Source organism: Drosophila ficusphila, unplaced genomic scaffold, assembly GCF_018152265.1.
Source record: "Drosophila ficusphila isolate 14025-0441.05 unplaced genomic scaffold, ASM1815226v1 contig_286, whole genome shotgun sequence".
Lineage (NCBI taxonomy): Eukaryota > Metazoa > Arthropoda > Insecta > Diptera > Drosophilidae > Drosophila > Drosophila ficusphila.
Genome location: NW_025064189.1, coordinates 4,291,639 through 4,318,260, shown reverse-complemented (window position 1 = coordinate 4,318,260; position 26,622 = coordinate 4,291,639). Strand labels below are relative to the sequence as shown.

At 43.0% G+C, this 26,622-nt stretch overlaps 3 protein-coding genes and 1 pseudogene across 9 annotated transcripts in view; 1 reads left to right on the top strand and 3 right to left on the bottom strand.

The window, feature by feature from the left end:
- Positions 1 to 36: 36 nt before the first annotated feature.
- LOC108089307 lies at positions 37 to 1,304 on the bottom strand (annotated as a pseudogene).
- LOC108089399 (protein disabled) lies at positions 1,302 to 12,668 on the bottom strand. 5 transcript variants are annotated; one of them, XM_043207781.1, is made up of 9 exons: positions 11,861 to 12,668; positions 9,264 to 9,931; positions 8,584 to 9,202; positions 7,681 to 7,920; positions 3,972 to 7,044; positions 3,479 to 3,576; positions 2,663 to 3,406; positions 2,473 to 2,602; positions 1,302 to 2,411 (listed from the first exon to the last, which is right to left on the bottom strand). In XM_043207781.1, the coding sequence occupies exons 1-9, from the start codon at positions 11,895 to 11,897 to the stop codon at positions 1,313 to 1,315; spliced, it is 6,708 nt and encodes a 2,235-aa protein (XP_043063716.1). In that variant the 5' UTR covers positions 11,898 to 12,668; the 3' UTR covers positions 1,302 to 1,312. The 5 variants fall into 5 exon arrangements, with proteins under 5 accessions (XP_043063716.1, XP_043063715.1, XP_017043075.1 ...); XM_043207780.1 differs by lacking the exon at positions 11,861 to 12,668 and adding an exon at positions 10,815 to 11,521; XM_017187586.2 differs by lacking the exon at positions 11,861 to 12,668 and adding an exon at positions 10,815 to 11,520 and having other exon boundaries at positions 3,972 to 6,753.
- Positions 12,669 to 13,364: 696 nt separating this feature from the next.
- LOC108089452 (LIM and SH3 domain protein Lasp) overlaps positions 13,365 to 26,622 on the top strand; it is a 31,847-nt gene continuing 18,589 nt past the window's right edge. For all 3 annotated transcript variants that reach the window (XM_017187695.2, XM_017187694.2, XM_017187692.2), the window contains exon 1: positions 13,365 to 14,099. In XM_017187695.2, coding sequence (XP_017043184.1) covers positions 14,031 to 14,099 — 69 coding nt within the window. In that variant the 5' untranslated portion in view covers positions 13,365 to 14,030. The remainder of the gene's footprint in view (positions 14,100 to 26,622) is intronic.
- On the bottom strand, positions 20,377 to 21,816 carry LOC108089454. The gene is made up of 2 exons (XM_017187697.2): positions 21,666 to 21,816; positions 20,377 to 21,587 (listed from the first exon to the last, which is right to left on the bottom strand). The coding sequence occupies exons 1-2, from the start codon at positions 21,693 to 21,695 to the stop codon at positions 20,544 to 20,546; spliced, it is 1,074 nt and encodes a 357-aa protein (XP_017043186.1). The 5' UTR covers positions 21,696 to 21,816; the 3' UTR covers positions 20,377 to 20,543.

Below are 26,622 nucleotides of genomic sequence, written 5' to 3'. Positions count from 1 at the left end.
ATATATAGTATTTAATTAAATAAAACCACTCAATCATTATGCTTCTCACAGTTTAATTGATAGAACAAAATGATGGGACAAAAACCAATTGAAAGATTTCTCACACCGAGGGACTTTTGACAATAACTATCGTATTCGTATTCGTATAATTGCATTACATATAATATAAGAATATTTTTTGTGTGTATAATTATCGTATATTATTTTTTAGCTGCTTGGGAGTTACTTGATCGTTCAGTTTCAGTTGCTCGTTCAGTTACGTATAAATATATATAGTATATATTTATGTATATATAAGTAGTTAAATCATAAAACACCTTGAGGCGACATTGCCGTGGAATTAAACTAGTTAGTTAGTTAACTATGTGTAATCAATCGATCATAAAAATGATGCTTGCTGCAGGCATAAACGTAATCGTATCCTAGGAATATATATAGTATGTAGTACTGTATGCTAGCACAATGGTTGCAATTTGGATTTTGGATAAATCGTAAATGGGTTAGACGACATCTAGCATAGGCAATTGATTAGTTGCTTTCGTTAGTTGGATCGATCGGCAGATCGACTGATGATTCGGGGTGTGAGTATTTCGACTGGGGAGTTTTAGCTTTAACAAACGCTTTTCTCTATGGCTTGGTTGGAATCTCCATTGGTGGATATAACTATATATACAATCTCATTCTGGGATTGGGCAGAGCTGTGAGTGAAAACATCCTTTACAGTTCTTCCGAGAGTTTTACGATACTACAAGATTACTATGGCGATTGAGTTGACTAGATATATGTGGCGAATTATATATCGTACGGATTCTCTCTACTGCTCTCTTCGAGACTGATCCCTGGACTGCTCCCCTTCCTCCCAATCCTCCGGATCCTACCACAGCACATCGTAATCGTACACATGCTCCGAGGAGGCGATGATTAGACACTTGAGAAAGTCGTCCAGGGTGCGCTTGAGTTTCCACTTCTTCGGCTTTCGCAGCAGCTGCTGCAGTGGCTTCGACTTGGCCTTCGGTTCGTGCCAGGGACTCGTGGACGTGGAGATGGATTTGGTCAACGGCTGTGAACCAACTGCGGGCTCCTGATTCTGCTGCACTGGCAGATTGCAGTACACAGGACCATTTAAACTCTGTCGCAGGCTCTGCAATCGCTGCTGCTGGTAGTACTGGTTGAGATTGGTGAGGAAGCACAGTTCCGTGTCGTTGACCACATCGATCTCCGCATAGTTGTGGCCATCTCCGCCGTTCTCCGCCGACGCCGACTCCGACTCCGCCGGTCGCTGTCCCGATGCCTTGGCAAAGAGTTGGTCAAATCACATGTTTTCATCGAACTTGGCAAAGTTCGCGTCCTCGTTCCACTGGAACTTGCCCCCGTCCGCATCCTCGTTGTGCTGCTCCTGATTCGCGTGCTCCTGGTCCGGCGACTTGAAGAACTCGTCGTCCTCGAAGGGATCCTCCTGCTTCTTGGCAAATATATTCACCGATTCGGACTTCTTGATGAGCTCTTGGCGCTGCTGCAGCTTGCTGGTTCGCATGTTCTGCTTTCGGCTCATGGCACCCGATCCTCCAGCTGCTGCGGCTCCTGCAGCTCCCGGAACATTTCCCTGTTCCTTCTCGAAGTCAAAGGAAGCCTTGGCGAAGTCATCTTCGAAGGCAGCGTCATCGAACTGCGACACCTTCACATTGTCATCGAATCGCAGCTTCTGCGTAATTGGCGGCGTTGATGTCGGCGGCGTTTCCATCTCGAACTGCTCCCGCTTCTCGCGATCCGAGAAATCGTTGGAGAAGCGGAACAGGCTCTTCGATCCTCCATTGTTTGCACTGGCCGAAACTGGACCCGCCGGCGTGGAATTGCAACTGGAGGCGGTGCCGGCTGGCGCCGGCGGCGGTGAACTCTGATTGAAGTCCGACTCGAAGCCATCGTCGAAATTGAACTTGGAACTGGTCACGCCGGCGGAGGATTCCCCGCCGCTCATCATCAGGCCACCGGGTCCAGTGCTACTCGCATTCGAACGTGGCGTGGGCGTTGGCGTTTGCTCGTAGCTGTCCACAAACCCATAGTCACTATTCACCACCACGCCGCGGCTGCGATTCTGGCCGGGAAGCTTCGCCAGCGACGGTGGCTGATGGCGCTCCATTTGCCGGCGCTCCGACTCCAACATCCGCTGGTGCATCTCGTGTCGCCGGCGGTTCAACCTCTCGAACTTATCCTCATCCGTTGGCGGCTCATCGTCCACATAGTCCTCGTCATCATCGTCGTCGTCATCGTTGCGCTGACCCGGGCACATATAGTCGTAGTTGTCCCGGATGCCACGCCCATAGCCGGATCTCGAGGGGGCGGAGGTGCCAGCGCTAGGAGCACCAACTGTGGCTAAATCCTTGGCACTGCGGGCGCGGGTCTTCTTGCGGAATCTGCAAAAGGAATTGATTATTTATATATGTATTCATTTATGGATATTTTATTCCCACTAACCTTCTCTCTTTTTCACCATCCGATGGAGTTTGACCCAAGGCAGCTGCCCTTCGACTCTCCGCCAAACGTCTTTCGGTTTCAGCAGCGCTGCCTGGACGCTTCCAGGATTTCTGGCCAGGCAAAGCGGGTTCTGCAAAGCACATACAATTGTTTAACATTTATAAAACTTATATAAAATCTCATCTAAAACCTTCGCCATCCCAAGGACTGGAGCCGCTGCTCTTGCGCAATCGCTGTGGACCCACCACCGCACTGGAGGGCAGCACCACATCCCCACCCAGTTGACTGGGTCGCTGTAGACTCCTCACACCCGATCGCTGCTGGAAGTCCTGCTCCGAATCCTGTTCGTAGTCGATGTCACCGCTGATCCTCAGTTTGCCCGACGTGGTTGTGGGTTTTCTTAAAGATCGGGTCTTTATCTGCTCCCGATCCCTCTCCCGATCCCTTTCCCTTTCGCCGCGGTAATCATCACGGCTATCCAAGCTGCCGTAGACATCGTTTCCACTGCCGAAACTGCGACGACGCCTGGTGGCACTTTCGTAGGACTCGAGACTCTCCCGATCGAAGGACTTGCGTTCGCGTTCCCGATCTCTGTCCCTCTCCCTGTCGTACAGGTAATCGCCGCCACCTCTGCCCGGCTTGTAGGCCATCGGCGAACGTCCGCCGCGCTCCTCGTACACATTCTCGTAATCGAAATCGTAGCTGGGACGCGCGTAGTCCCGGTACTCCCGGTCGCGATCTCGCTCTCGGTCCCTGTCCCTGTGATCCCCGCGGTACTTGCTCCTCAGCTGGCCACGTTTGTCGTAGATGGGCGGTGGTGGTCCATAGCTGGATCGCTCGTAGGCAGCGCGCTCAAAGGATCGAGCCCTCGCTTGTTCAATCTCCTGCGGCGACCAAGTGTGATGCGCTGGGTGATGGTACCAGCTGGGGGATTCTAAAGGATTAGGAATAAAAGAAATAACTTTAGAGATATGTTGGGTGCAAATTAGAATTATATAGTACTCACCCAGATCAAAGTTATCCCTGCTGCGGGAGAGACCGTGCTTGAACTTCCGCTGCTGCTGTTGCTGCTGATCTCTACGAGCCATGAACTCCGCATCGTAACTAAAAAGAGGAAGATATTATGTAAGTAATATAATAGAATAATATATAATAATATTTTTTACTAAAATATTTGAAAAGTAAACTGTTTGAAATTTGAAGTAATGTTTTAAAAATAATGATAAAGCTATACTGAAATACATTGTCTTAAGGTGTTATGGGTATAAAAGGAATCTAGCTTTAATTCCTTTAAAATATCTTAAATTAGGAATAATTTAAATTAGGCCTCTAATTCAAAACCATTTTCTATGAATTTCCATTATTTTGGAATATGAAATCAATTGAAACTATTAAATTATTATTATACTATATAAAAATAATATTATTATTATACACTATAATGATTATATTATTATTATATTAAAACCTTCTTATTCCCGAATCGTAACCCCACTTACTCGTAATCCTCGTCGCAGGAGTTCATCCGCCTTGCGTGTCGCATGTAGTAGCCATGGCGATCCGTGTGCTGCGGCTGCGACGGCATCTGCGGCTGGTGAGGATGTGCCATTTGGGCGGCAGCCAGCTGGCGACGCTTCAGATACTCGGGCGTCTCATCGTCCCAGGGACTGAGATCTCGGGAGGAGGAGGAGGTCTGCTGGCGCTCCTTCTTCGCCCAGCGTCGCTGCTGCTTCGACCAGCCATCGTCGCGGGGATCCGAGCTGCAGGGCGACTCCACCGTATCCGGTTGCGAGGTGTTGGAAGCGGGAGGCGGTGGCGGCGGCAGCGTTAACCTCGCCTTGCCCTTCGCCTTGGGGGAATCGAAGGTGGCCCAGGACTGCTTCTCGCGCTCCTTGTCGCCCATCATTTGCTTGGTGGCCGTGTCGATGAGCTGGGAAACCGCCGAAAGTTGCGATGGCACTGGCGAGGGTACCATCTGGTTGGGTTTCTGGAGGGGAATGGGCGAGGTGCTGACATCGTTGAACTGCGATGGAGTGTGCAATCCCGGAGCTCCTCGCGATGGAGCCGCCGAGGAGGTGGCGGGTGAAATGCGATCCCTGGAGTCCAGCGAGAGATTCGAAATGGCGCGATGCATTAGCTCATCGATCTCGATGTCGTCTTTGGTTCCGCCACCAGGAGCCGTGAGCACGGATAGGAATTTCTGATCCTGCTTGGGCGGCAGGGATTGCTGCTGTTGCTGCTGATGCTGCTGCACATCCTCCAGAACCGGAGCAGCCACGTCCAATTGCTGCGTGGAAGTGGTCAGCTTCTCGTACTGATCCTGCCCGCTCACGGGTTCCGCATCCTTTTCATTGCTGTCCAGGCTGCTCTCGCCACCCGCATCCACATCCTCGTCCTCGTCATCGTCGCCCACTGTTAAAGCCGAGGAAGAAGGTTCGGTTGGGAAGCCCCGGCTGTCCACCAGACCATGGCGATCCCGGGAATGCGGGATCTGCTGGTGATCCTGATGATCCATGATCTGCCGCAGGTCGTGATCCTCGTTGAACTCATCGCTGAACTCCGGGAAGTCCTGCAGCAGATCCTTCTCCTTCTCCACTGGAGCGGCAACCGTTGGCTTATCGAAGAGGTTCTCCACCAGGATGATGTCCCTCAGAGCAGCATAACGATCCTTGGCCTGAGCAACCACCTCGGTGATCTTTGTATCAATCTTGGGCGCTGGCTTCACATCCAACGCATCGATTGGCAACTCGGCACCCACGCTGTTCACCTCCAGGGAGTCGGCGATCTCCTTAACTTGGGTTTCATCCACTGGAGGAGGTGTTAGATCACCCATCAGATCCGTTTCCTGCTGCTGCTGCTGGAGCTCCTGATCGATGATCTCGCGGAAGACGGCATATCGATCCGCTGGCGGCACAGTGGGCACCACTGGCGATGCACCCGCCACGGGAATGGGAGCGGGAGCCTCATTGAAGTTGGCAAAGTTGGCCACGAAGGTGGAATCCGAGTTGGTGGCTGGCATCACCAGCTCATCCTCACCGAAGGTGTCATCGAACTTGGCCACAAAGGAGGTCTGCTGATCGAAGTTCACCTTGAACACCGCCGCTGTGGAAACGGGAGCAACTGGAGCAACTGGATTGGCTGGCGAGGATTCCCTGTTCACCTGTGAACTCTTCTCGCTGGACAAATACTCCGAAAGATAGGCTGTTAGCTGGACCAAAGTCATGGTGCTCAGCTTGCTGGCCGGAACGTTGAGCTTCACCGCCAGATCATCCATTCCCAGGGTAAGCAGTTGGGTAAGGGTTATGTCGGGAGCCAGGGATTTGGTATTGGCTTCCTGCTGCGCTTGCGCCTGAGCCTGCAGGATCTCCGCCTTGTTTTCGTAGATATCCTGCGGTCTGCCCAGTGAAGCCTGCCTCTGCGGTCTCGCCCGAGCCGAGGATCCCTGGCTGGGAGGCGGCAGCAGGGGTGGTGGAGCTCCCAGCGGCGCCAGGTAGTCGTCCTCGGTGTGACCGGGCTTCCTCGGTCTTCCCGGACCCGGAAAACATCCATCGGAGCGACCCACACGACGCGAAGGGAGTGGAATGGGTGGTGCATCCACCGATGAGAGAGTTCTCCTCGCAGTGGAACTGCTGTTCAAGTACTCGTATCTTCCAGCTGTTGGCGGAGGAGTGGGATTGGAGGACGACGGTCGGATGACCAGGTCGCTGAACTGCTTCTTCGGCGGCAGAGGAGGTGGTTCGGAGTAGGGAGTGGAGTCCGGACGAGGTGGTGGCTCCGGAGCAGCCTCCGTTTCACTCAGGGAATCGCTCTCCTGCAATCGTCGCATATTCACACTGGAACCAATATCCGATCCGGATTTCCCAAATGAACGCGATTGGCCAAAGAGATGCGGCATCTTCTTGTTGCTAATGCTGGAGATCACGTCCAGGGGTCCACCACTGGGCATGGCGGAAACAGAGGCCGTCGGGCGATTCCTCACCGTGCTCGGTGGCTGTTGCAGTTGCAACTCTTTCTCGGGTGGCAATTGCACCTGAAGTGGGCCATTGAAGACGGCCGCCTTGGATTCCGATGGCAAACTTGGAATGGAGGGAGCCGGAACGGAAGGCGGCGCCTCGAACTCGAAGGCATCCAGCTTGGCGAAGAGATCGCCCTCCTGGAAGGGATCGGGATCGCTCTTCTTGCGCGTCGGCGAGAACGGATCCGTGTCCCTGGGCAGCAGCACCGGATCCGCCGGCGGACGAGGATCCTCCAGCGTCGGGAGCGTGGTCAGCGTTGGTGGTTCTGCGGTATAATAGTGGCCGGTGGGATTAGGAGGATTAGTGACATGGCCGAGCAACAGTTTCAGCTCGGCGCTCGGGGTGATCGAGTGGGAAATGGACGTGGGTATGCAAATGGGAGCTGGCAGGGCATCCGGATGGGATTTGGAACTTGAAATGGGAATGGAATTCGGATTGGGATTGGAATTGGGATAGGATTGGGAATTGGAAGCAACGGAGGAGAGGAGCTGGCCCAGACTGGCGGCGGTGCTAGCGGTGGTGGTTAGTGTGTTAGCCGAGTTCTGCAGCGGATTTCCTGCGGTGCAAGTGCAAACTTTAGACAGCTGCTCACTCAATGCGGATTCGAAGTGCACAGAGAACAAATATCTTCGAAAACAACTTTTCAACAGTTTGATATTTCATTTTTAAATTTAATTTAAGTTAAATTTAAAATTAAATTAGATAATTTTCCCTAAATTTAGAAACTACACCTATGCTCCTCAGAGAGGAAATAGCAAATCCCCTTAAAACTTGACTTCTAAAATTTTTGTTTAGAAATTAGAAAATCCATTTGATGTAAAAAATATCTGTCAATATATAAATTTAATATAAACTCTCGAACAAATAATATGAATTAATTACCGAACAAAATTTTTATCGAAATTATGATCTTCTTTTTGCAAATTTAAACTGTTTAAGTTCGAAAAGAATTATTAAAGTACTTTTAATTTATATAAGCAAGTTATAAATAATATTATTATTTTGTAAAACCTTCAATGAATTTGTATCCTAGCTTCGTGGTTTTATATTTTTATAATAATTGATTTCGTTTTAAAACAACAACTAAAACTATTATTTGCATGGCAATATGGAAGTGAAAGCTTTTCCAAATGAAACGGATATCTTTTCTCTGTGCGGAAATGGTGTTCGAGTTGTGTGTGTTGGTTAGTACCTGCGATGATGTTAGTAGCTGTGGTGGTGGTGGTGGTGGTGGAGATGGCGGTGACGTCCTCCGGAAAGAGGACATCCGGCTGACCCAAGGAGAGACCCAGACCGAGACCCGCCTGGCTGCCGGAGCTGAGCTCCTTGAGCAGCTTCTTGGGCGGATTCTTCAGCTCTTGGAAGAAGTATTTCTTATCGACATACGGCCTGGTGCGTCCCGTGCCCAGCGGATCCAGATCCGTGAACGCATCTGCACAATGGAACAGAAGGAGTGAGCAAAGGCGACAGAGAGAATTGGAAGATGAAGTATGGAGGCTTCGCAATCGAAAACCAAAAAGAGGAGCAAAACTCAAAGAGCTCAGAAGTAAAAAAAAAACATGCTGGAAACTTCGATGAGTTCCGAAGATATGTAAACCACCAATTAAAAACCCTATTCAGTTGTTTAAAACGTTATTTAAAAGGGGAAGGTTTTAAGATGGGAAGAGCACTTAAAGTAACTAAAACAAGAAATATAAACAACATGCAAATAAAACAAATATTAAATGAGCAATAGAAAGAGCTATCTGTTTTTAGAGAAAGTAATAATTCTTTACGAATATTTTAACTTGAACATTTTGAGATTCAATAAGTTCACATATTTATAATGTTTTTGGAAACAATTCGCTTAAAACCACGTTTAATGTAAAGAATTCTACTTTCAAAGCTTCCATTCAGTTCAATTAATTTGACCCACGACTACTCCCAATTGTTGGAACTCATCTCGTTCCCCTGACCACTGACCACTGACCATTGATCACAGAGAGCTCTTTCATCGCTTAAATGGAGATGACAAAGCAACAGAATTCCACAGAAGAGATGGTGACAACTTTATAAATGAGGAGAACTTGACGAAGATATGCTCTTTTCAACTCACCCAAAGACAAGACCGCCGCGGCATGTTCCTCGTTTCCCGACGACGCACCCAAACCAATATCCAGATCACCCAAAGCTCCAGATCCTGCAGCCACCTCCGACAGCTGTTGAGTGGGCGTGGCCGTTGATTCACTGGAAGCCAACGGAGCCATGGCCAAAACCGAACCCAATCCACTGCTGCCCACCACTTTGGTTGTATCGAAGACATCGTTCTGTTGGTCCAACTCCTGCAGCCAGTTGTCATCGTCATTATCCGCTGCCTGGAGTCCTGCGGTGGCCGGCGATTGAGATGTACTTGCACCTGGCGGCGGCGACAGCATGGCATCCAAACTGGCCACCGTTTCGGGTGTTTTGTTGGGCACCTTGTGCCGGTTGCGTCCGGAATCCGGTGGCGGTGGCAGAATGCTGTAGGAGGGCACATAGATGAACGAGTCGCCGAAGGGATCATCCTCGCTGGCGGATTTGGCCAACGAGGGATGGCCAGCAGCACCAGCACCACCGCTGGATGTCAAAGCATTGGGTTCATTGGGCGTAATCCGTTCCATTTGACTGATTCCCCGCTGCAGCGAGGTTAACTCCTGCTCCAGGTCCACCAGATCGGCCACGGATTCGGGAGAGACCTGAAAATAATTATTTTAAATTAGTATTTGTTTTCTATCATGGAATTTATTGTATGAAAACCTCTTTAGCTGCCGATCCCGATGCCTTGGCCACATCCAGATTGACGCCCAATCTGCTCGTTCCATTCGAGGCACTGAGACTGCTGCCCAGCAGGGTGAGAGCATGATTGGAGGAGATGCCTCCGCTGGCCAAGTCCGAGTGGCCCAACGACATGCCGCCCAAACCAGCGGACTTCAGCGAGGACAGGGAGGCCAGCTGGCTGGCGTGGTCGTGCAGGGACTTGCCCTGGATCTGCTGGCGCGCCATCTCGATCTCCTTCTTCTTCAGCTCGAAGACCACCTGAAAGAGATCGCGCATGGCCAGCACCACCTGGCTGGCCGCCTTGTCCGTCTTGATGCCGAAGAACCGATGCCCGCTGTCCGGCGATCCGAAGATGTAGCCAAAGGCCCGCGAATCCGTCATATCCTGGGCAATGAAGGAGATCTTGTGCACCGGATGATGATACAGGGAGTCCCCTGTTTTCTCATCCCTCAGCCGCAGACCATCGATCGTCACGTGGATTGTTATCCGCTGCTTGTGCTCCCCGGCCGCCCGGATGGCCATCTTGAGGTCCTGCAGAGCCTCCTGGCACATCCTGTCGCCTCGGGCCTCGCCCACCTCCAGAATGCCGATGAGCTTTGCCTTGAACTGAACGCCATCGCCGAAAAAGCGTCCCGGATCATTGCGATCTGGAAAATGTGCGGTGGAAAAGATGGAAATGCCAGAATCATCATTGTGTTTATTGGGGTGTGCTTTCAATTGAATTTGTATGGGGAAAAAGTTGTTCAATTACAGTGATCTCTCGCCTGTTTGGAATGTTTTATGATTTCGTGTGTTACAATAATAGTTTTAGTTCACAAAAATAAGCAAAATTTCTTAAGTCTCTTTTCAAATGGTATTCATCTTATATACCCAAGTCAAGGCTTTTGTTATCTCTGGAATTTGTGGGATATTTCAAAATCAGAAAACATTGTGCTCAAGCTTAATGGTTTCAAAATAGTTTCCTGTGATAAGTGTTTTAAATATTTTATCGTTTTTTTGTTTTTAGCTTGCTTTATGATTGTTTGTAGTCTTACGTTTTTAATGAGGCGAAACTACATACATATAAATATTTTAATGACTACTTTTCCAGTCACCCTTGAGTAATTATACGCTCGGTTGGACTTTTTATATTGTACTGGAACATATAATATTTAAAAACATTTAATACTCGTTTTTTATTTTTTAAAGGTACTAAAAGTTTGGAATTTTACTCAGTTTGTACAAACAACAAAGCTTTCGTTAAAATTTTTTGTTAAACCACAATATTATATTTTTAATAGTTTTTTTTTGTGTTAATTTCATTCCATTGAGTGATAATAAAAATCCGTTAATGAGCCTTGGCTTCTTTATGAACTATTTCACTTATAGCTTCGTCTTATCAATTGTTAATTTTCAGAAAATATGTGAAAATTTGAAGACAAACACCACTGCTAGTTAACTGATTTGTTTTCTTTGTTAACTTTTCGCACAATAGAGAGACCACTGTGTTTGTTTGTGATTTGAGTATTTGCTTAGTTTGTTTTTGCTAACGTTTTGCGTAATTCGTTTCCTCTGCCGCGTTGCTGCCGCCGCCAAAAGTGCTGGCCAACGAAAGATTCGAGGAGGCTGTGGACAACTTGGCCACCAGGGATTTGACCATGTTTCGTCTGCCCAATGGCTCAGCGGGAACTGCTCATTGGGGAAAAACTATGGAACCCGGGAATCGTGGAACGGAATTCTGGAACCATTCACTGGAGTGTCAACAAAATCAGTGTCGCATTCCTGGCCTTTTATTTGTATGTACTTGTGTTGACATTTCCATTGGGTGGGGGGTGGTGGAAACGGGGAAGGGGTGGCACACAATGGAGGACAAACAATATATGTTCGTTCCACAACGATTTTTCGCGACGCTATAGATTTAATTAAATTCTAGCAGAGAACGATTCGAGATCCGCGATGCGCGATCATGGAATGAATAAAAACGAATGAGAGCGTATAAAAGCGATGCTGCTCTCACTCTCTTTTGACTGGACTGTCGCAGTTTGTTCAATTCAAATAACAAACAAAAAACACACACACATTGATACACTCGCGGGTGTACACAGATTTCACTCTATTATTTAGAGATTTTCATGGCGAAAATGTGTGTACTGAAAACGCGGATCTCTCTTGGCAATTGTTGTTCTTTTTTGGGAAACTGCACCACCTGCCGACAACTGCGCCGGCGCAGCAGCTGCTATTCGATTGGCAGATGCTGTCTAAGTCGCCTATCGATAACACGGCTTGGAGTTGGCAGGAACGATCGATTTGCAATCGTTAACGGACCGAATTTTGAAGTTATTAAAGTCAGTAAAGAACATACAGATCTAAAAAAAAAAACAAAATAACATAAATGATAATACTTTACTTTAATCTACAGTTCATTTCCTCTCAGCATACATATATGTATTTTCAATGCCTGAACATGAAAACCTTTTTTGATTGAATTCCTTAATACTACTCTTATTATTGACCATTGCTAAAGCAAATTGACTTTAGTTTTGACATTCAAAGTTTAAATTAAATTAAAACAGGATAATTCAATTTGCTTCACTTACATTTACAAGGACTCGTTTTCTTGCGCAGCGTCTGCATTTTGCTCAGAAAAAGCTGATTGGCATTCGTGTAGTAATTCCTTTGGCCGCGTATAATGTTGCGAATAATGATTGTGCTGTATTGGGATTTATGATATTCAGTATTAACTTTTTCGTTTCGTTGTTATGTTTCTCTTTTTTGTGCTTTTAAACTTTGTTTACACTTGTCCTGCTGTTCGCGACTGCTGTCTCGCTCTCACGCACACGTACTCCTTCCAGACAGCTTGTTGTTGTTATTGTGCCAGTCGGTCGATAGAACACACCGGCATTGGTCTCACTCACACTTGCACGCGCAGTCACACGCACGGATTATCGATTTTCCAACGGTCGCATCTGTGTGCGTGTTTACTTCCACTTTGCCTACTTTAGGGCGTTGTGGGGGGTGGGAAAGGAATGCAGCCAGAACTACGCCTTTCATTATGCAGCGGTAAGCTATCTATTTTTCCCATAAACTGTTATTCGTTGTATGATTTTTTTCCATTTAGTTGCACAACTCTCATAACTTTCTTTGTCTGGCCTCCGGAAAAAAGCAAAGCACAAAGAAATGCGTGACACACTCGCGGTAAGGACAGAGCAAAAAGATTCAATTTGACTCTTTTAACCCCTATTAACACACTTATTTGTAGGTTTTCCTGCTCTGAATCTATTTGGCCATGTTTAACACTAATTTTTCGTGGCTTTTGGCTTAATTTTAATCCTACGCCCTGGGAGCTGCAGGATATGGACACACACCAAAAATTCGATAGTAAAAACTCCAAGGATTCGAGGGTGGTGGGTCAGTGCCGCAGGCACCCTGTGTGGCAGCCGGTACAGAGCTATCGGCTTATCGAGAACACGACGATAGGATATTGCTCGCATTTGCGCTTCGGAGTGAAAAACCGTTAATACTTTCGCTAATTTTTTTAAGTTAAGTTTTAAATTAAATCGTTTATTGAGGATTTGGAAAAAGCCTTCAAGTAAATTCTTCGCAACCAATATCTTTCTTTAATATTTAAATACCTACTAATAGGTATTCAATTAAAAAGTGATATTTAAAAAATAAGTAGATCCCGCTTCTTGAACTCGTTTTGCATGGATAAAGCCAGTTTGTTTATTCGCTAGGTTAGGATGGTGCTCTCGTTGTCCGAATTCTGTTAAGGTATTTCTGTTAAGCCACCCAACACTGCCCAACACTAGTAAAAAACGTGCATCACCTTTAAAAGTCGAATGTTAACAACCCCCATTCAACTCGCACTTGGGTGCAAAATGGTCTGGGTACGTTTACATTCAGAGGCTATTTCGACTGTCTCCAGGTTTCCCAGAGAACTTCTCCCGTTTAAAAAACTTCTTATTTAAAATTTCTGTTAACCACGTTGAAAAAGCGCCTCTAGCGGACAAAAATGATTGGTTCAGGTTCAGTCCGGTAACGTTCGGGTGGCGCTCTCGGGTCTCACTACCCGACGAGACCACCTTGTACTTCTTCTACCATGCCTCACAGTCGAATTTTAAAAATCGAACGGAATTGTCTTGTCGCGGAGGGTCGCGTCGTTTCGTTGCTGTCGCGCCTCAGTCAAAATCACCTTTAAAGTAGTACACGGCCAATAAATTACGATTTTTCGGAGGTGTTATCAAAAACAACGGGATTATAAAATCACACACGCCTACGCCAGTAGCTCTTCCTCTTCTTTTTCGCTCTGCGCGCTCCGCTTTTTTACCTGCAGCGCAGTCGCGACAGCTGGAAATTAGTAAAACACATACGAAAAAGTGCAAATTGGATAAATAAAACGTCGACAGTCGATCGGCAGTTTTTTATATAACGAAAACAACCAAGCAAACCAGTTATTAGATGTTTTCTGTGAAATAGTGTAAAACAAATTCTCGGCCCATACCTGCACACACAACAAATACATTCCCATAGTTCCTACTCCGATCCGAATCCGAATCCGATCAGGTTCTCCAAAATCGCAAGTCCCAACAGTCAATATGCAAAATTGAGCCTATGGTTTTCGTGTGCGAAATCGTGGAGTGGTAAAAGTGTCCCTAGAAAAGTGGAGAATTGTACGTGTAGCAACAATATCCTGGTGTGTAAATAAAAGTGCTTATACATACACACGCAGTCGAAGAAATAAGAATTGAAGAAGGAAAGAGCGGCAAGATGAATAAAACCTGTGCGCGTTGCCAAAAGGTGGTTTATCCCATCGAGGAGCTCAAGTGTCTGGATAAAGTGAGTTCTAGTTTTCATTACCATCCTATTCAGATTCTATACTCTATATAGTTTTTGGTGGCTGTTTTTTGTTTTAAGCCGCGGTTTCGTGCACTTGTTGCGGGCGCCAGAGCGAGACGGCTATCTTTCACATGGCCGTGGGCTCTGCTCTCCCGCTCCCTCTCCTTGATTTTCCCCCCATTCCCCCATTGATCATGCGTGCCTTTTTGTTGCTCTGCTTCTCTGTTTATTATCCTATGCTTAATAACCGCAAAAGTTGTTTGGCTGCCTTTCCATTCGCTTCGCGGAATTCAAATATTTACTGGAAAATAACGGCGCAGCTTCGCGAGTGTTGGTGTGTGGGTGTAATGGCACTACAGTGCACCGGAAAAAACTCAATTTTTATAGAAGTAATTTTTAGGAAATCAAGAATTTATTAAACGTGTTCTCCTTAGACAGAAGTTGGGACAAATATTGCAAGTTTAATAAATTTCTTATCAAAAATACTTAAAATCCAAATACCAATAAAATTTCTTAAATTACAAATTCGTAATTGCTAATTGTGAAATTTAATTTCTTAAATGTATATAAATATCAAAAATATAGATTTTGCAAAATTATGATTTGGTTTTGTCCACATATTCCATGATTAGTTCTCATGAACGTTATTTTCTGTGTAAGAGTGCGCGGGTGGCGACAGCAACTACAAAAAATGACTGTTTTCATTTTATTTCGCCAACTCAGGAAATTTCTACAATTGCTTATAATTTACGTTTGCCGCCGTCGTTTCCGCTTCAGAATTTTTGGGCTCCCTCTCCAATTATTTGTTTCCCTCTCTTTTACGCAGCGCCGCTTGTTGCATTTCAGCTTTTCGATCTTGTGTCTTTTTTGCAATGTTTTTGTTTTTTTAATTGCACTGCTTTGTTGTTTTTATTTTTGTTGTTTTCTTTCCGAAAAGCAACAAAAGCAAATCCGTTGACCGACCTTGAGCGCATATTTTTGAGACTCGAGACCAGTTTTGTTTTACTGCGTTCTCACACACATTCAAGCCTAAAATCTGATACAGTGGTATTCGCCAAATTAGCAGCTGCTAAGAAGAATTTCAAGACTGCATAACTTAGCTGCCATCGGAACAATCAGTGAAATTATAGAAAGTAGAAAAATCTTCCATGTTGTTAAACATTTATGCATTTGTGTAGCTTAATATTTAGCAATTACTTAGTATTGCTAACATTGCCATTTATAATAATTCGGAAGGCCTTGCGAGACAAATAAGATACTTGGAGGTCCGAAATAAAACGTAGTTTTGGAAAGTAGCTAGGTATAGCTTTAGCATCGAGTGTAAATCCAGTCACATAATAGCGCTTATTCTAACATAAATTATAAAATTTATAAATGGGTCTCCAAAAATTACTAGCGCTTTACTTACCATTTTATATGGGCAATACAGGGGTATATTTCCGTATCGCCGGATCTGAGAAGTTATCATCTTCATTAAAAACCGGGATTCCACACTTGATACAAGGTTACACATGTCTAGTTGTGCCATAGTCAAGTTTGTCCACTTTGAACCTATTTTGATCGTAACTACGTAAGAGGCTTTAGCGGCTTCAATGTCTTCGGTCGGAATAAACTCAAAATCCAACGAACCTTGTGCGGTTCAATTAAAACTGCATTTCATATTACTAAATATTTCTGGAGCATAATTAGAACACTCAAAACTAGTCATATAAGCATCCATCTTGCCACGCAAAAATAAAAATGTTTTAAAAATAATTTTAATATTTTATTGAATTGACTGACCTTAGCAAAAACACTTTCCAATAGGACGGTGCCCAAAAACAGGCCAAACAAAGAAAAAAGCCTTTTGAGGTCCATTTAATCAGTCTATCGAATGTATACTAAATAACGAAATCACATTTTTAAATAGTTTTCCGACCGATGAACGAAGCAATTATAGATTTTTACACAGATTGTTAAATGTAGTTTTAATGGATATACTATAACTGTTGCATAGTTTGTAATATATACAAGGAAGCATGTTACACCCTATAAGGTGTTATTTATTTTAATTAGAATTAAGTTGGACGTTTTTCTATATGAATTTCCATATTAAAGATTGAAAAATGTTGGTCAAATTTTGTCTTTATGCTAGTTGGAATGACTATTGGATCCATATGAAATAAATGAAAACTTCGTTTTAATACCTGCAAGAGTGTTGAAACATCGGATTAAAATAATTGCGAAACAAAATAATATTGTTCTTTAAATTCTTTATTTAGGAAGTAAATTATATATTATTATAATAAAAAATTATTTGCTTGCGTTCGATTTTGAACTTCCTGCTTTTTACAATATTTATTGTTTGCATTTGATATTATTAGTTTTTTTTATTAATAATTATGCAATGAAAAAGACATTTTTGACCTTATGGAATTTGGTACACATCATTATTTTCGATGGCCAAGATGGCCATTAAGAATTATCCGAAATGCCTTGCGAGTCAAAAAATATACTTCAAAGTCCGAAATAAAATGTAGTTTTGGCAAGTAGCTAGGTATAGCTTTAGAATTGATTGTAAATCCAGTCACATAATAGCGCTTATTCTAACATAAATTGAGAAATTTATAAATGCGTCCAAAAATTACTAACCGACCGCCTTACTTACCATTTTATATGGGCAATGTAGAGGTAAATTTCCGTATCGCCGGATCTGAGAAGTTATCATCTTCATCAAAAACGTTGATTCCACACCTGATAAAATATTACACATGTCTAGTTGTTCAATAGTCAGGTTTGTCCACTTTGAACCAAATTTGATCGTAACTACGTAGGAGGCGTTAACGACTTTAATATCTTGGGTCGGAATAAACTCAAAGTCCATCGAACTTTGTGCGGTTCGGTTTAAACTGCATTTCATATTACTAAATATTTCTGGAGCATAATTAAGGCACTGTAGATTGGTCATGTAAGCATCCATCTTGCCACGCAAAAATAAAAATATTTTAGAAATAGTTTTAATATTTTATTGAATTGACTGACCTTAGCAAAAACACTTTCCAATAGGACGGTGCCCAAAAACAGATCAAACAAAGTTAAGAGCCTTTTGACGTCCATTTTATCAGTCTATCAAATGTATACTAAATAACTAAATCACATTTTAAACTACTTTTGCCGACTGTGAATGATGAATTGAGTAATTGCTATTTAATGCATTACATTTTAGATCATAATACAGATTGTCAAACGTATATCCGTTGCTTAAATAAAAGCAAGCCAGCGTGTTAACTTTTAGTAAATACTGTTTTAAAAACGCTCCAAAATTTGACGCAATACTTATTTGAGCATTAGTGTAAATCATGTAAGTCACAATCGTGTCAATTGTGTACTATAAATGGCTCAAATCGTTACAGATTAAATAATGAGTATTCAACTAATCGTTTAACAGATCTATAAAATGGGGCTTTCGAACCTAGTTTTTAGTTCCCGTGTGCTTATTGGTTTACGCTTAATTCCAGTTTATTTCTGTTGAACTTTTGTCAGCCGCTAAGTGTGGCACTCGAGACTGAGGCCGTTCCTTATTTAAGTTTCGATTTTTTGCCCTTGGCTTGACTGTCAATCTGTGTTTATGTTTAGAGGGTCTGCGTTGCTGTTTCGACGAAATTTGGAAGCTGATAACGCACCATTCAAGACAAACATTTACATTACGATTCGGTTCGGTTTCCCCCTTTTGAATCGAATTGAATCCATCAACAAATTCCGATTGGCAATCGGCTTCGAGTATCAGCGTTGAAACGTGTCAATCTCAGAACCCCTCCTACTCTATACAAAGCCCCCTTGCCGCCAACCACATCCTAATTATAGTCTCGTCTTTCTAGAGTTTCTTCTTCTCTTATACGATTCAGCAGTTTCTAATTATAGACAATGGAGTAATGAAGTCTATTTTAAAGTCACCAGACGCACCGAAGTCGGTTATAAAACATTTATATGCGTCTGCGTGTGCTTTTCGCCTAATGGAAATGCTGAAACTTGTAAACATGGCATTAGATAAATCCGAGAAAAGGGGGCTGAAGTTTGGGGGAGTGCAAGTTTACCTTTACATTAAATTGCATTAGTTTCTTGTGTAGTTTCGTGTTTAACTTGTGTCTGTCTCATGTTTTTCTGGGTGAGTCTGTATGTTTGCGAAATATGTAGTTTAAACGCATGCATTTCACAACAGCCTATGTATAAAAGTTGAGTAATAGATCTCGTACCATATGAGGTCACAAGTTTGACAAATAAATGATTGCTATGCAGAGGGGATCAATCATTTTTACTGGCTGAGCGCATACTAATTGTGTGGTTTTTTTTTTCAAAATTATATATTCTAAATGGTTTCAATGGCTTTGATATTTTATAATTAAATTTTTTTATAACATTAATTTAATTTATTACATTTTCAAGATGTAATTCAGTTCTGGAAAAAAAACCTACAAAAAAGTTATAATTTAAATATATATTTTTGTCTCATTTTCAATTTCCAACATTACGGTTAATCACTGTAGTGCATTTTGTAGCAATTCAAAACCCTGACTAATTCAAGCCTATGAGATCAGAAGCTAAGTTTAAACTATTGTTTGCTTACGCAATGATTTAGTGTTTTTTACCATGAAAATTGAACAATAGAATTTTTCATCCAAGGGAGATGAGAAATATAATTTTTTTCATTTCTCCTGAATCACCCCAATTTAAACTAAACGAGGATAAAATTATAGGGACTTTGCAGTAGGATTGGCTTTGTGTGCTATCTGCACGTGACACATCCTGATATAGAAATCGATACTCGTGACAGCAATAAACTGGTATTTTATACCAATTATCTCTTATTTCTTTCTTCCTCCTCACATAGATACAAACACTCGTAGATTGGCACGCGAATACGTTTGCGTTTCAAAGAAATGCCTTTTTAAATGTGCCGTTAAAGTTTTGCGGCTTTTGCGGCGCATCGCTGCTGCTGGCTGGCGCATTGTTAATCGATTTTTGATTCCACCAAAAAATTAAAACAAGCGGAGATACGGAATGGAGAAGTCAACTCTTGACTGGGTAGCCAATAAAGTGGGCTTGTTCCCGTGCCTATATCCTCTGTGACAGTCGCTTCTGTTGCCAATTGCATTTATCTCTCGGCTTTATATTTTCCTTCCTGCCTTTTCTTCAGTTTAGAAAAAGGGGTATATTGGAATTTTGAATAAATGTTTACTAGGCATATTATTTTTACTAATAACACATAATATGAATTTACATGTATTGCTTTACACAAGATAATTATCTTTTTATGGAATTTCAGTATAAGTTTTGGGGCCCAAATAAAGAGTATCTTTCCGGTGCAAGTTCAACTTGTACCCAATACCAATAGCAGTCATTGTTGCATTTGCGCTTTATATCGCACGAAATATGTGAGTTTGACTTTTTGCTTTGCGCTTTGTTTGGCTTTGGCCTGACTTTTCGAGCTGTTTTCGATGTTTTTTACATCTTTTTTTTTCAGAGTCACAGCCACGACGAACGATTATTTCATGCTCGCAAGGAAAGTAAATGACCTCTTTGTTGTCATGTTGTCATGGGAAGTTGGGGGGGAGATCGAGTAAGAGAGGAGCTCTGTGTGGCTTTAGCTATATAGGAACGTGCCAGTTTTTGGCCAGCCTTTTCTGGCCAAATTCGCCGAGCACAAAGCGAGCAGGCGAAAGAGGAGGAAAGTTGGAGAGTAGAGAGTTGAAGTAGAAGTCGAAGTCGCACAAAGAGGCAGCGAAGCATCAAACATAAAAGCGTCGCCGTCCGTTTGACTCCGTTTGCCACTTAACGAGTCGCCCCCTTTGGCTTCTGCGCACCTCCGCTCCTGTCGTCGTGGCACACATTTGCACTTTCCTGACCCCTCAAACCCCCCTCCCTCCGCCGTAAGTCCCCTTTTTTGGCCGCCCCAACTGGCCATCACTTTTCACTGGGCCATGTTTTAATTTTTGCATCCTTTTCGGGTGACAAATGACTACAGCAACAAACTTCAAAACGGTGAGAGAGCAATAGGGATATTAGCAAGATTGAGGAAGCAATGCGCTGAGAGAAAACTATCGATTCTTTTACCTAATCAAATTTAAAAACATTGAGATGACGAAGTGGTTGATATAAAGGGTTATTTATATCAAATAGTTTCGCTTAATCATCATCAGATATAGAAAAAGGGTATAACTTACATGCAGAAGTAGAAAAATTTAAATTAAACCCACAAATCTTATTTGTTTGCTACTTACACTTTAAATTTAAAGCCTAGTTTTGTTTTTTATTAAACAACTATTTATTGGCGATTATAACCGGAATAATGTTTAATCTCCCATGGGCTGAAAATTTGAAGTCGCTTTGACTGACAGCGCTGAATTTTGATTAAACATATTTACTTGAAACACATAAATGAGAAACTGATAGAATTTGTAGAGGGGCCTAGGAGATCAGTAGGCTGGGGTTCAGCCACTTGCGCAACATGGCCTTATTTTGGGCCAACAGAGCGGCGGCCTCCAGATCGCCGCGCTTGAAGAGCCGTTCATCGAAATCGAAGAGGGATCGATGGGTCGGCAGCTGGACGCTGTGTTGACCGGGCTTCACATGGCCACGTTTCGGAAGTAGAGGCTCCTGTCCAGCCGTCTGCTCGGCCAGGATGCGCTTCATCTGCTCGTGGTGGTGATTCAGGTAGACATAGGCGTCTGAGAACTTGGGTTCATCATCGTTCTGGTGAAGATCTTCGGTGGGTTTCGGCGGTGGCACTTGCTGCGGCCCTTTGGCAGCAGCCTCTGCCCGCTGCTTCTGCTTGGCCTTCTTGGATCTCTTGGCCCGGGACTTCTTGCTGCCGCTCGTTGGCGTTAAGTTGACTGGCTTCGGATTCACCTGGGCAACGCGTGGTTGTGGTGCCACTTTCCGCTTGGGACTCGCATGAACCAATGGTGGTTTGGTCTGCGCCGGCAGGATCGGTTTCGGTTTGTTCTCGGATAACTTCCTGGGACTCGGACGCTTCACGGGCTGCTGATTGCTGGCCCGCTTGAGACGCGGCGATAGCACCACCTTGATCTTGAGCGTTGTCTCCGGTTGCATTTCCACGGCGGCGGCATAACTCATCGGAGGAGAGATCACGGACGAAAGCGAATCGGATGTAGATGGGCGACTGGAAGTGGGTGGAGCCTCGAGCACCATGTACTCGCCCAGTGGTTTGCGTCGCACTGCAACAAACTGGCAGGACTCCTTGTTGCCCTGCTTATTGGAAACTACTCCGGCATTACCGCCTCCTCCGGAATTGGAACCCCCGGAATTGGATCCTCCGATGTTGTTGCCGACTTTCGAGTTATTTGCCGCTGGTGGTGGTGGCACATCGTTGCGGCGACGACGGTTCTGCTGCTTCGCCACCGATGTCGCAGACTTTGATTTTGGACCCGCCAGTTTGAAGATAGTCGTCTTTAGTTCAATAGCTGTAGGAGGTGTTGTTGTTGGCTCTGGCTTACATTGGGATATATAGTATATCGCGGATTACTACGAAATTACTGATTACGAAAACATTTGAGCACACACACTTACTGTTGCTTTTTTGGTGAACTGGGAATTCATTTTATTTCTCAAAATCTCCTCGATTTGACAGTCACTGTCTTGATTAGAATTTGCTTACTAGTAGCTTTTATTTGACAGCCAAGGTTGCCAACTAGGTGATTGTGAAGTTGTAAAACAAAAATCCCAAGAAAATGCATCGACAAAATTCTAAAAAAAAAAAAAGAAAAACTCTAGTATTTTGTATTGATTACAATGTTAATCTTGCAAGGTTTTCTTAGGCAACCAGTATTGAGAGAAATTTTTGTTTTTATAACAAACAAAATTCAAAGTCTTCGTAAATTTTTTTTGTTAATGGAACAAATTTATCTTTTTTTTTTTTTAACTGTTATGTACACTTTTCAACTGCATGTTTTGTGAACATTTTTTTTCTTCTGTGCCAAAGTCAAAGTCTTTTTCGCTTTCGGAAGCCACGAACGGGCAGAAGAAGAATGACAATAGCTTTTATGTATTTATTTATATACATTTTCTCTCCACTCTCGACTGGGCCTCTTCACCTCGCGCACTTCACTCAAAACTCGAAACTAAAGTTCACTTTTGCATGACAATCAATTTTTCACTCCGTGGAGGATGGACAGTCAAGCGGGGCTCAAGGGGTAAGCTTGAGGAAAATGTCGGGGAAAAGGGGTAAAAAAAAGGGGAGTGGGGCGGCGCACCAATTGAGGCATGAAAATAAAAGTGGTCAAGCAGGCAGAGCAGAAGAGGAAAGATGCAGCGATAGAAGGGGGACAATATTTCGACTTGTCACTGTCTTTGCATTCGCCCCTTTATTGCAATTTGCTTCCCGTCTTTTTTGTTATGTTTTCTCTCTATGTGAGTAGTCAGATATAGATATACCCCCAGTATATAATATTTAACTGAATGCCTTGTGTGAACCAGTTTCTTGGGTTATACATTTGTATTTGAAGTGCATCAAATCGAATTAAAGATGTTATGTTTTTATGAACTTTAAATGTTTACTTTTTACCTAACAGTTTTACAATGAACTTTGTAAAAGAAGATAAGAAAAAACTTTTTTATGAAGTTATTCCACTGCTTCACCTTAATTGTCGTTTTTCCGGTCGCCTGCTAATGATTGTGGCCCTTAACTTTTGCTCCAACTGCAAAGTTATGCAATTGTCTTTTTCTTTGGAAGTTTCCTCCGTGGCGCTCACTTTCATTGCACTTTAATCTCCAAGAGAATCTTCGGTTCTGCTCCCATTTCCACTCATTGACATCGCCTAATTAGACTTCGCTTTCAAGAGGTTCGCTTGCCAATTTTTTTTTTTCACTCGATGAGATGGAAAGCAAATCAAAGGCGGAGAAAAAAGGTCTAAGAAACTGCGACCAAACAGAATTTTCTATGCCTACAAACTCCAAAGTCAAGATTTCGTTTGGCCAGCCTTTTTTTTTTTTGCCAGCAACTTGGCGTCTTTTGTGTCCCAAATTGTAAATGTAACAAAAAGTTTTGTCCAATTCGGAAAGTGGAAGTCTTCGTCGTCGTTGTAGAAGTTGTTTGGAAACTTTAAATAGCTTCTGCTGCTGTGGCTTGTATTATTTAAGTTTTTTTTTTTTTCGTTTTTCCGTTTCTAGGGCTTTCCCTCCAATTAAACGTTTCCCATTCATTGTGGTGGCTTGTATTGTATAATTAATTTCGATGCTCAAATTTTGACTAATGACCGAAAAAGAAGAATGGAGAAGATGATTGAAGAGAGTCTAAACAAGTTTTGGGTCAAGCTTTTGATTCTTCTGCAGCTCGTTTCACTTCTGCTTGGTTTCCTGTTTTGGATGTCTTTTAATTGTTTTTTTTTGTTCCTCCCTCCACATTTGTTGTCTTTTGTTGCTGAAATTATAGTCATGTTAATGCGCATTTGCTTTCGGGGGGAACACTTCCCTCTTTTGTCACTTGTAGCAAGAGTTGGACGCACTCACTTGTCTTGGACATCTCATAGGGAAAACGGTGGAGGGAACTCAGCCGGAATGTTCCTGTTCCTCCTCGAAAGAATTGCTTTGTTTAAATTCAATTGATCTTTATTAACTCGAACGTGGAGGAGGGCGACATGGAAACGGAGATCCCGGGGGAAAGATCACTTGAGAGGTCTGCCAACGACTCGTGTAAATTCGAAGGGGAGACAACAAGTTGAACTCGCCCCTCTTGTTCTTATATTTTTATTATTTCATTCTCTTAGGAGGCATTTGCATGACTTTCGTCGTCATCATCCAATTGATCCCCCCGCATGCAAGTTTCCTCCAATGGGAGGGGAATTGGATCTGTAAAAAGGCTGGGTGTTCTATGTTTGGTGCTTTTATTGCATCTGCGATGGGGATTATTTATAGAGGGGAAAAGGCCAGAGATGGAGATGGAGGAGTTCAAGTGGTGGTTGCTTGACTCTTGAGTTTCCTTGCACTTGAGGATTTCTTCGGCCAACTGCCCTCCCTTAATTTCTCTTCAAATCTCTTTTACGTTTCATTTTATTTGCTCCAATTTTCCATTTCTATTTAGCACATTGAGCATTGAACTATTTATAAATAAATATTTGAAAATATCTGGTTGGAGGTTTCAAACATTTAAATTCAAACTGCAAAAATTAAATTTATACCAAAATGGAAAGGTTCATTAAAGACGGAGCTTCTCAATCTCAAGCTAAAAAAATATAATTTTGAAAATTATTTTTATTAATGTGAATTAGGTTAGCAAAACAAATTTCAAAAATTTGATTTACTTATAGCGACATTTGACGAGAAGAATAAGATTAAATTTCAAAACTAGTTCTATTTACATTATTAATCGATTGATTGATAGGCAGCGAGGTTAAATGAATAGGTTTTTAATTAAAGGACATGTGATTGACAGGTTGAAGTCGCTTTGAATTCACCGCTTTCCGAGCTCGTTGCAGTGAAATCTTTTGTATTATTCAACTCTGGCCCACATTTTAGCCCAAACCGCATTCTGCTGCCGCTGAACTTGTGTCCCACATTCAAAGTTTCGCTTGTTCGCCTTGTGTGTCAAGAGCCCTCCTAATTAATAATTAAACTGCTCCTTTAAGGCTGATATCTATATACATATATCCTCAGTCCGTAAGCCGAGTCAACTGATGGGATATTAGATCTTTTTTAAGGGCTTCTGCTAATCACATAAGCTGTGAAACTATGTGAAATACGTATTCGTATTAGTATTTTATTTGCACTTGCCATTTGGGTTTCATTGCAATGTGTGGGAATATCGCCCTTTTGTGCTCCCACTGAAAATTCAAATAGAGCTCTTAACTGGTGGGTAAAATGGAAGGGAGTGTGTGAAGTTTCTGACGTTTATAAATTAAACAAGCAGAATGCCTGAAACGTCAGCAAAACTGAACTAAAGTGAACAGAACAGAACAGCACAGAACTGAATTGAGAGTGGAGCCAACGGCGGCATTTCCTATTGACTTTGCTAATTGAGTGAAACGAAGGGCAAACGAGTGGGGAAAAACGAGAGAAAAATGGCGTGAATAAGCTGGGGATAGGTGAGTTTAAACTGGCTAAACATGCAGAGCTTAGTTCTGACACACAAAATATTTTACAGAAAATATAAAGCACAGTTGTGCAAATTTAAAAGAATGTGACAAGACGTCTTAAAAGTTTTAAAAACTATTATCTGTGTGTTAACTTCACTTCAGTTGAATAGCTTAAAAATTAAACAAAATGAATAAATGAACACAAAATGAACAATAAAGTGAACAAGGTTCACAACAGTAAAAGGTGTTATACATTTTATGAGAATAACAAGAATTATCTCCCAAGTTTCCATTCTTATTTGGTTTGGAGTATAACCTCATATATCATGTTTTAATCCGATTCGACCGCCAACTACACAAACATTTTGTTCAAGTGGCGGCAATTGGAAAGGAAATCTCGGAATAGATAATCAAAGTTTGGCTCTTTTGTGTGGAGTGTCAGAAGTGATCTACAACGGCGGTTTGTTCACAAACCACTTTCTAATTGGTCTTATCATTTAGCTCGCACATTCCGGTGAGTTCCCATGGGGTGATTCGAGCATATGGTAATCGTTATATGCATATTCAAGACCCCGATCCACTTCTACCGCCTGCACAGATGTCAGGCAAACAAAAGAGGAAACATATATCACCGGAGCGTTGGTAATGCCCAATTTAAATAGAGAAGAGCAAACAGACATTTGATTGCGTAGAAGAAGAGCATTAGGCGGCAGTTTCCCGCATCCATTTTCCCCATTTCCCCCGCTGCTCTGTGGCAGAAATAGAGGAAAAACCCACACCACTACCACTGCCACTCCCCACGTGAAATCAAAACCCACTTGCAGTTGCCAGCTGCTGTGTCTTCAGCTTCTGCTGATGACGCTGATGGAGGAACTTCACTTCGGAGTTGAAGTCCCGAGTTGCAAGTTGCAAGTTTGAGCAGCGAGTGGGCGGGGAGGGCGGTGGGTTCGGTCCGGAATCACACATATAGAAAGATATACGGGGGAATCCGCCTGATGAGCCGGAAGTGAAAGCGACCAAGCAGAATTAAACCGCTTCCTCTTTTTCATCCACCCGCCAAGTTTGAGCTTTTGTGGCGAGGCACTTCCCAATTTGGAATGCTCTTTTGGTAAAGGGGATCTTAGTTTAATGTATAATTTTGTTAACGGTTTTTCCAATTAAAACAGTATTAATTAACAGTAATTATTAGAAAAGAACAAGTTATGGAGAAAAGAATACCTGACTTAACATATTATTTTGGGAAACTAATAAACATATGTATAATTACAATTAAAAATACCCGAATCAATTAGTTTTTCCATATCTTATCAATCCAAGAAGTTGCTAAGGAATAAAATATTATAAAAAAGTTAAGCAAACATTTGGAAACTTTAAGAATTACCCAGTTTTTTAAGAAAATGCAATCATTTTAGATTAGTTATATTTAATATATTTATTGCGTAGGGTGGTAATGTCTC

Bases quoted from the DNA above. Each gene is read 5' to 3' on its own strand.
- LOC108089399 (XM_043207780.1), bottom strand. From the start codon at position 10,923: ATGGTCAAATCCCTGGTGGCCAAGTTGTCCACAGCCTCCTCGAATCTT. The intron at 9,932-10,814 runs GTTAGCAAAAAC...CACATTTTCCAG, and splicing joins GGAAACGAATTACGCAAAAC to ATCGCAATGATCCGGGACGC. The intron at 2,412-2,472 runs GTTAGTGGGAAT...TTCCTTTTGCAG, and splicing joins GATGGTGAAAAAGAGAGAAG to ATTCCGCAAGAAGACCCGCG.
- LOC108089454 (XM_017187697.2), bottom strand. From the start codon at position 21,695: ATGAATTCCCAGTTCACCAAAAAAGCAACA. The intron at 21,588-21,665 runs GTAAGTGTGTGT...TCCCAATGTAAG, and splicing joins AGTTCACCAAAAAAGCAACA to CCAGAGCCAACAACAACACC.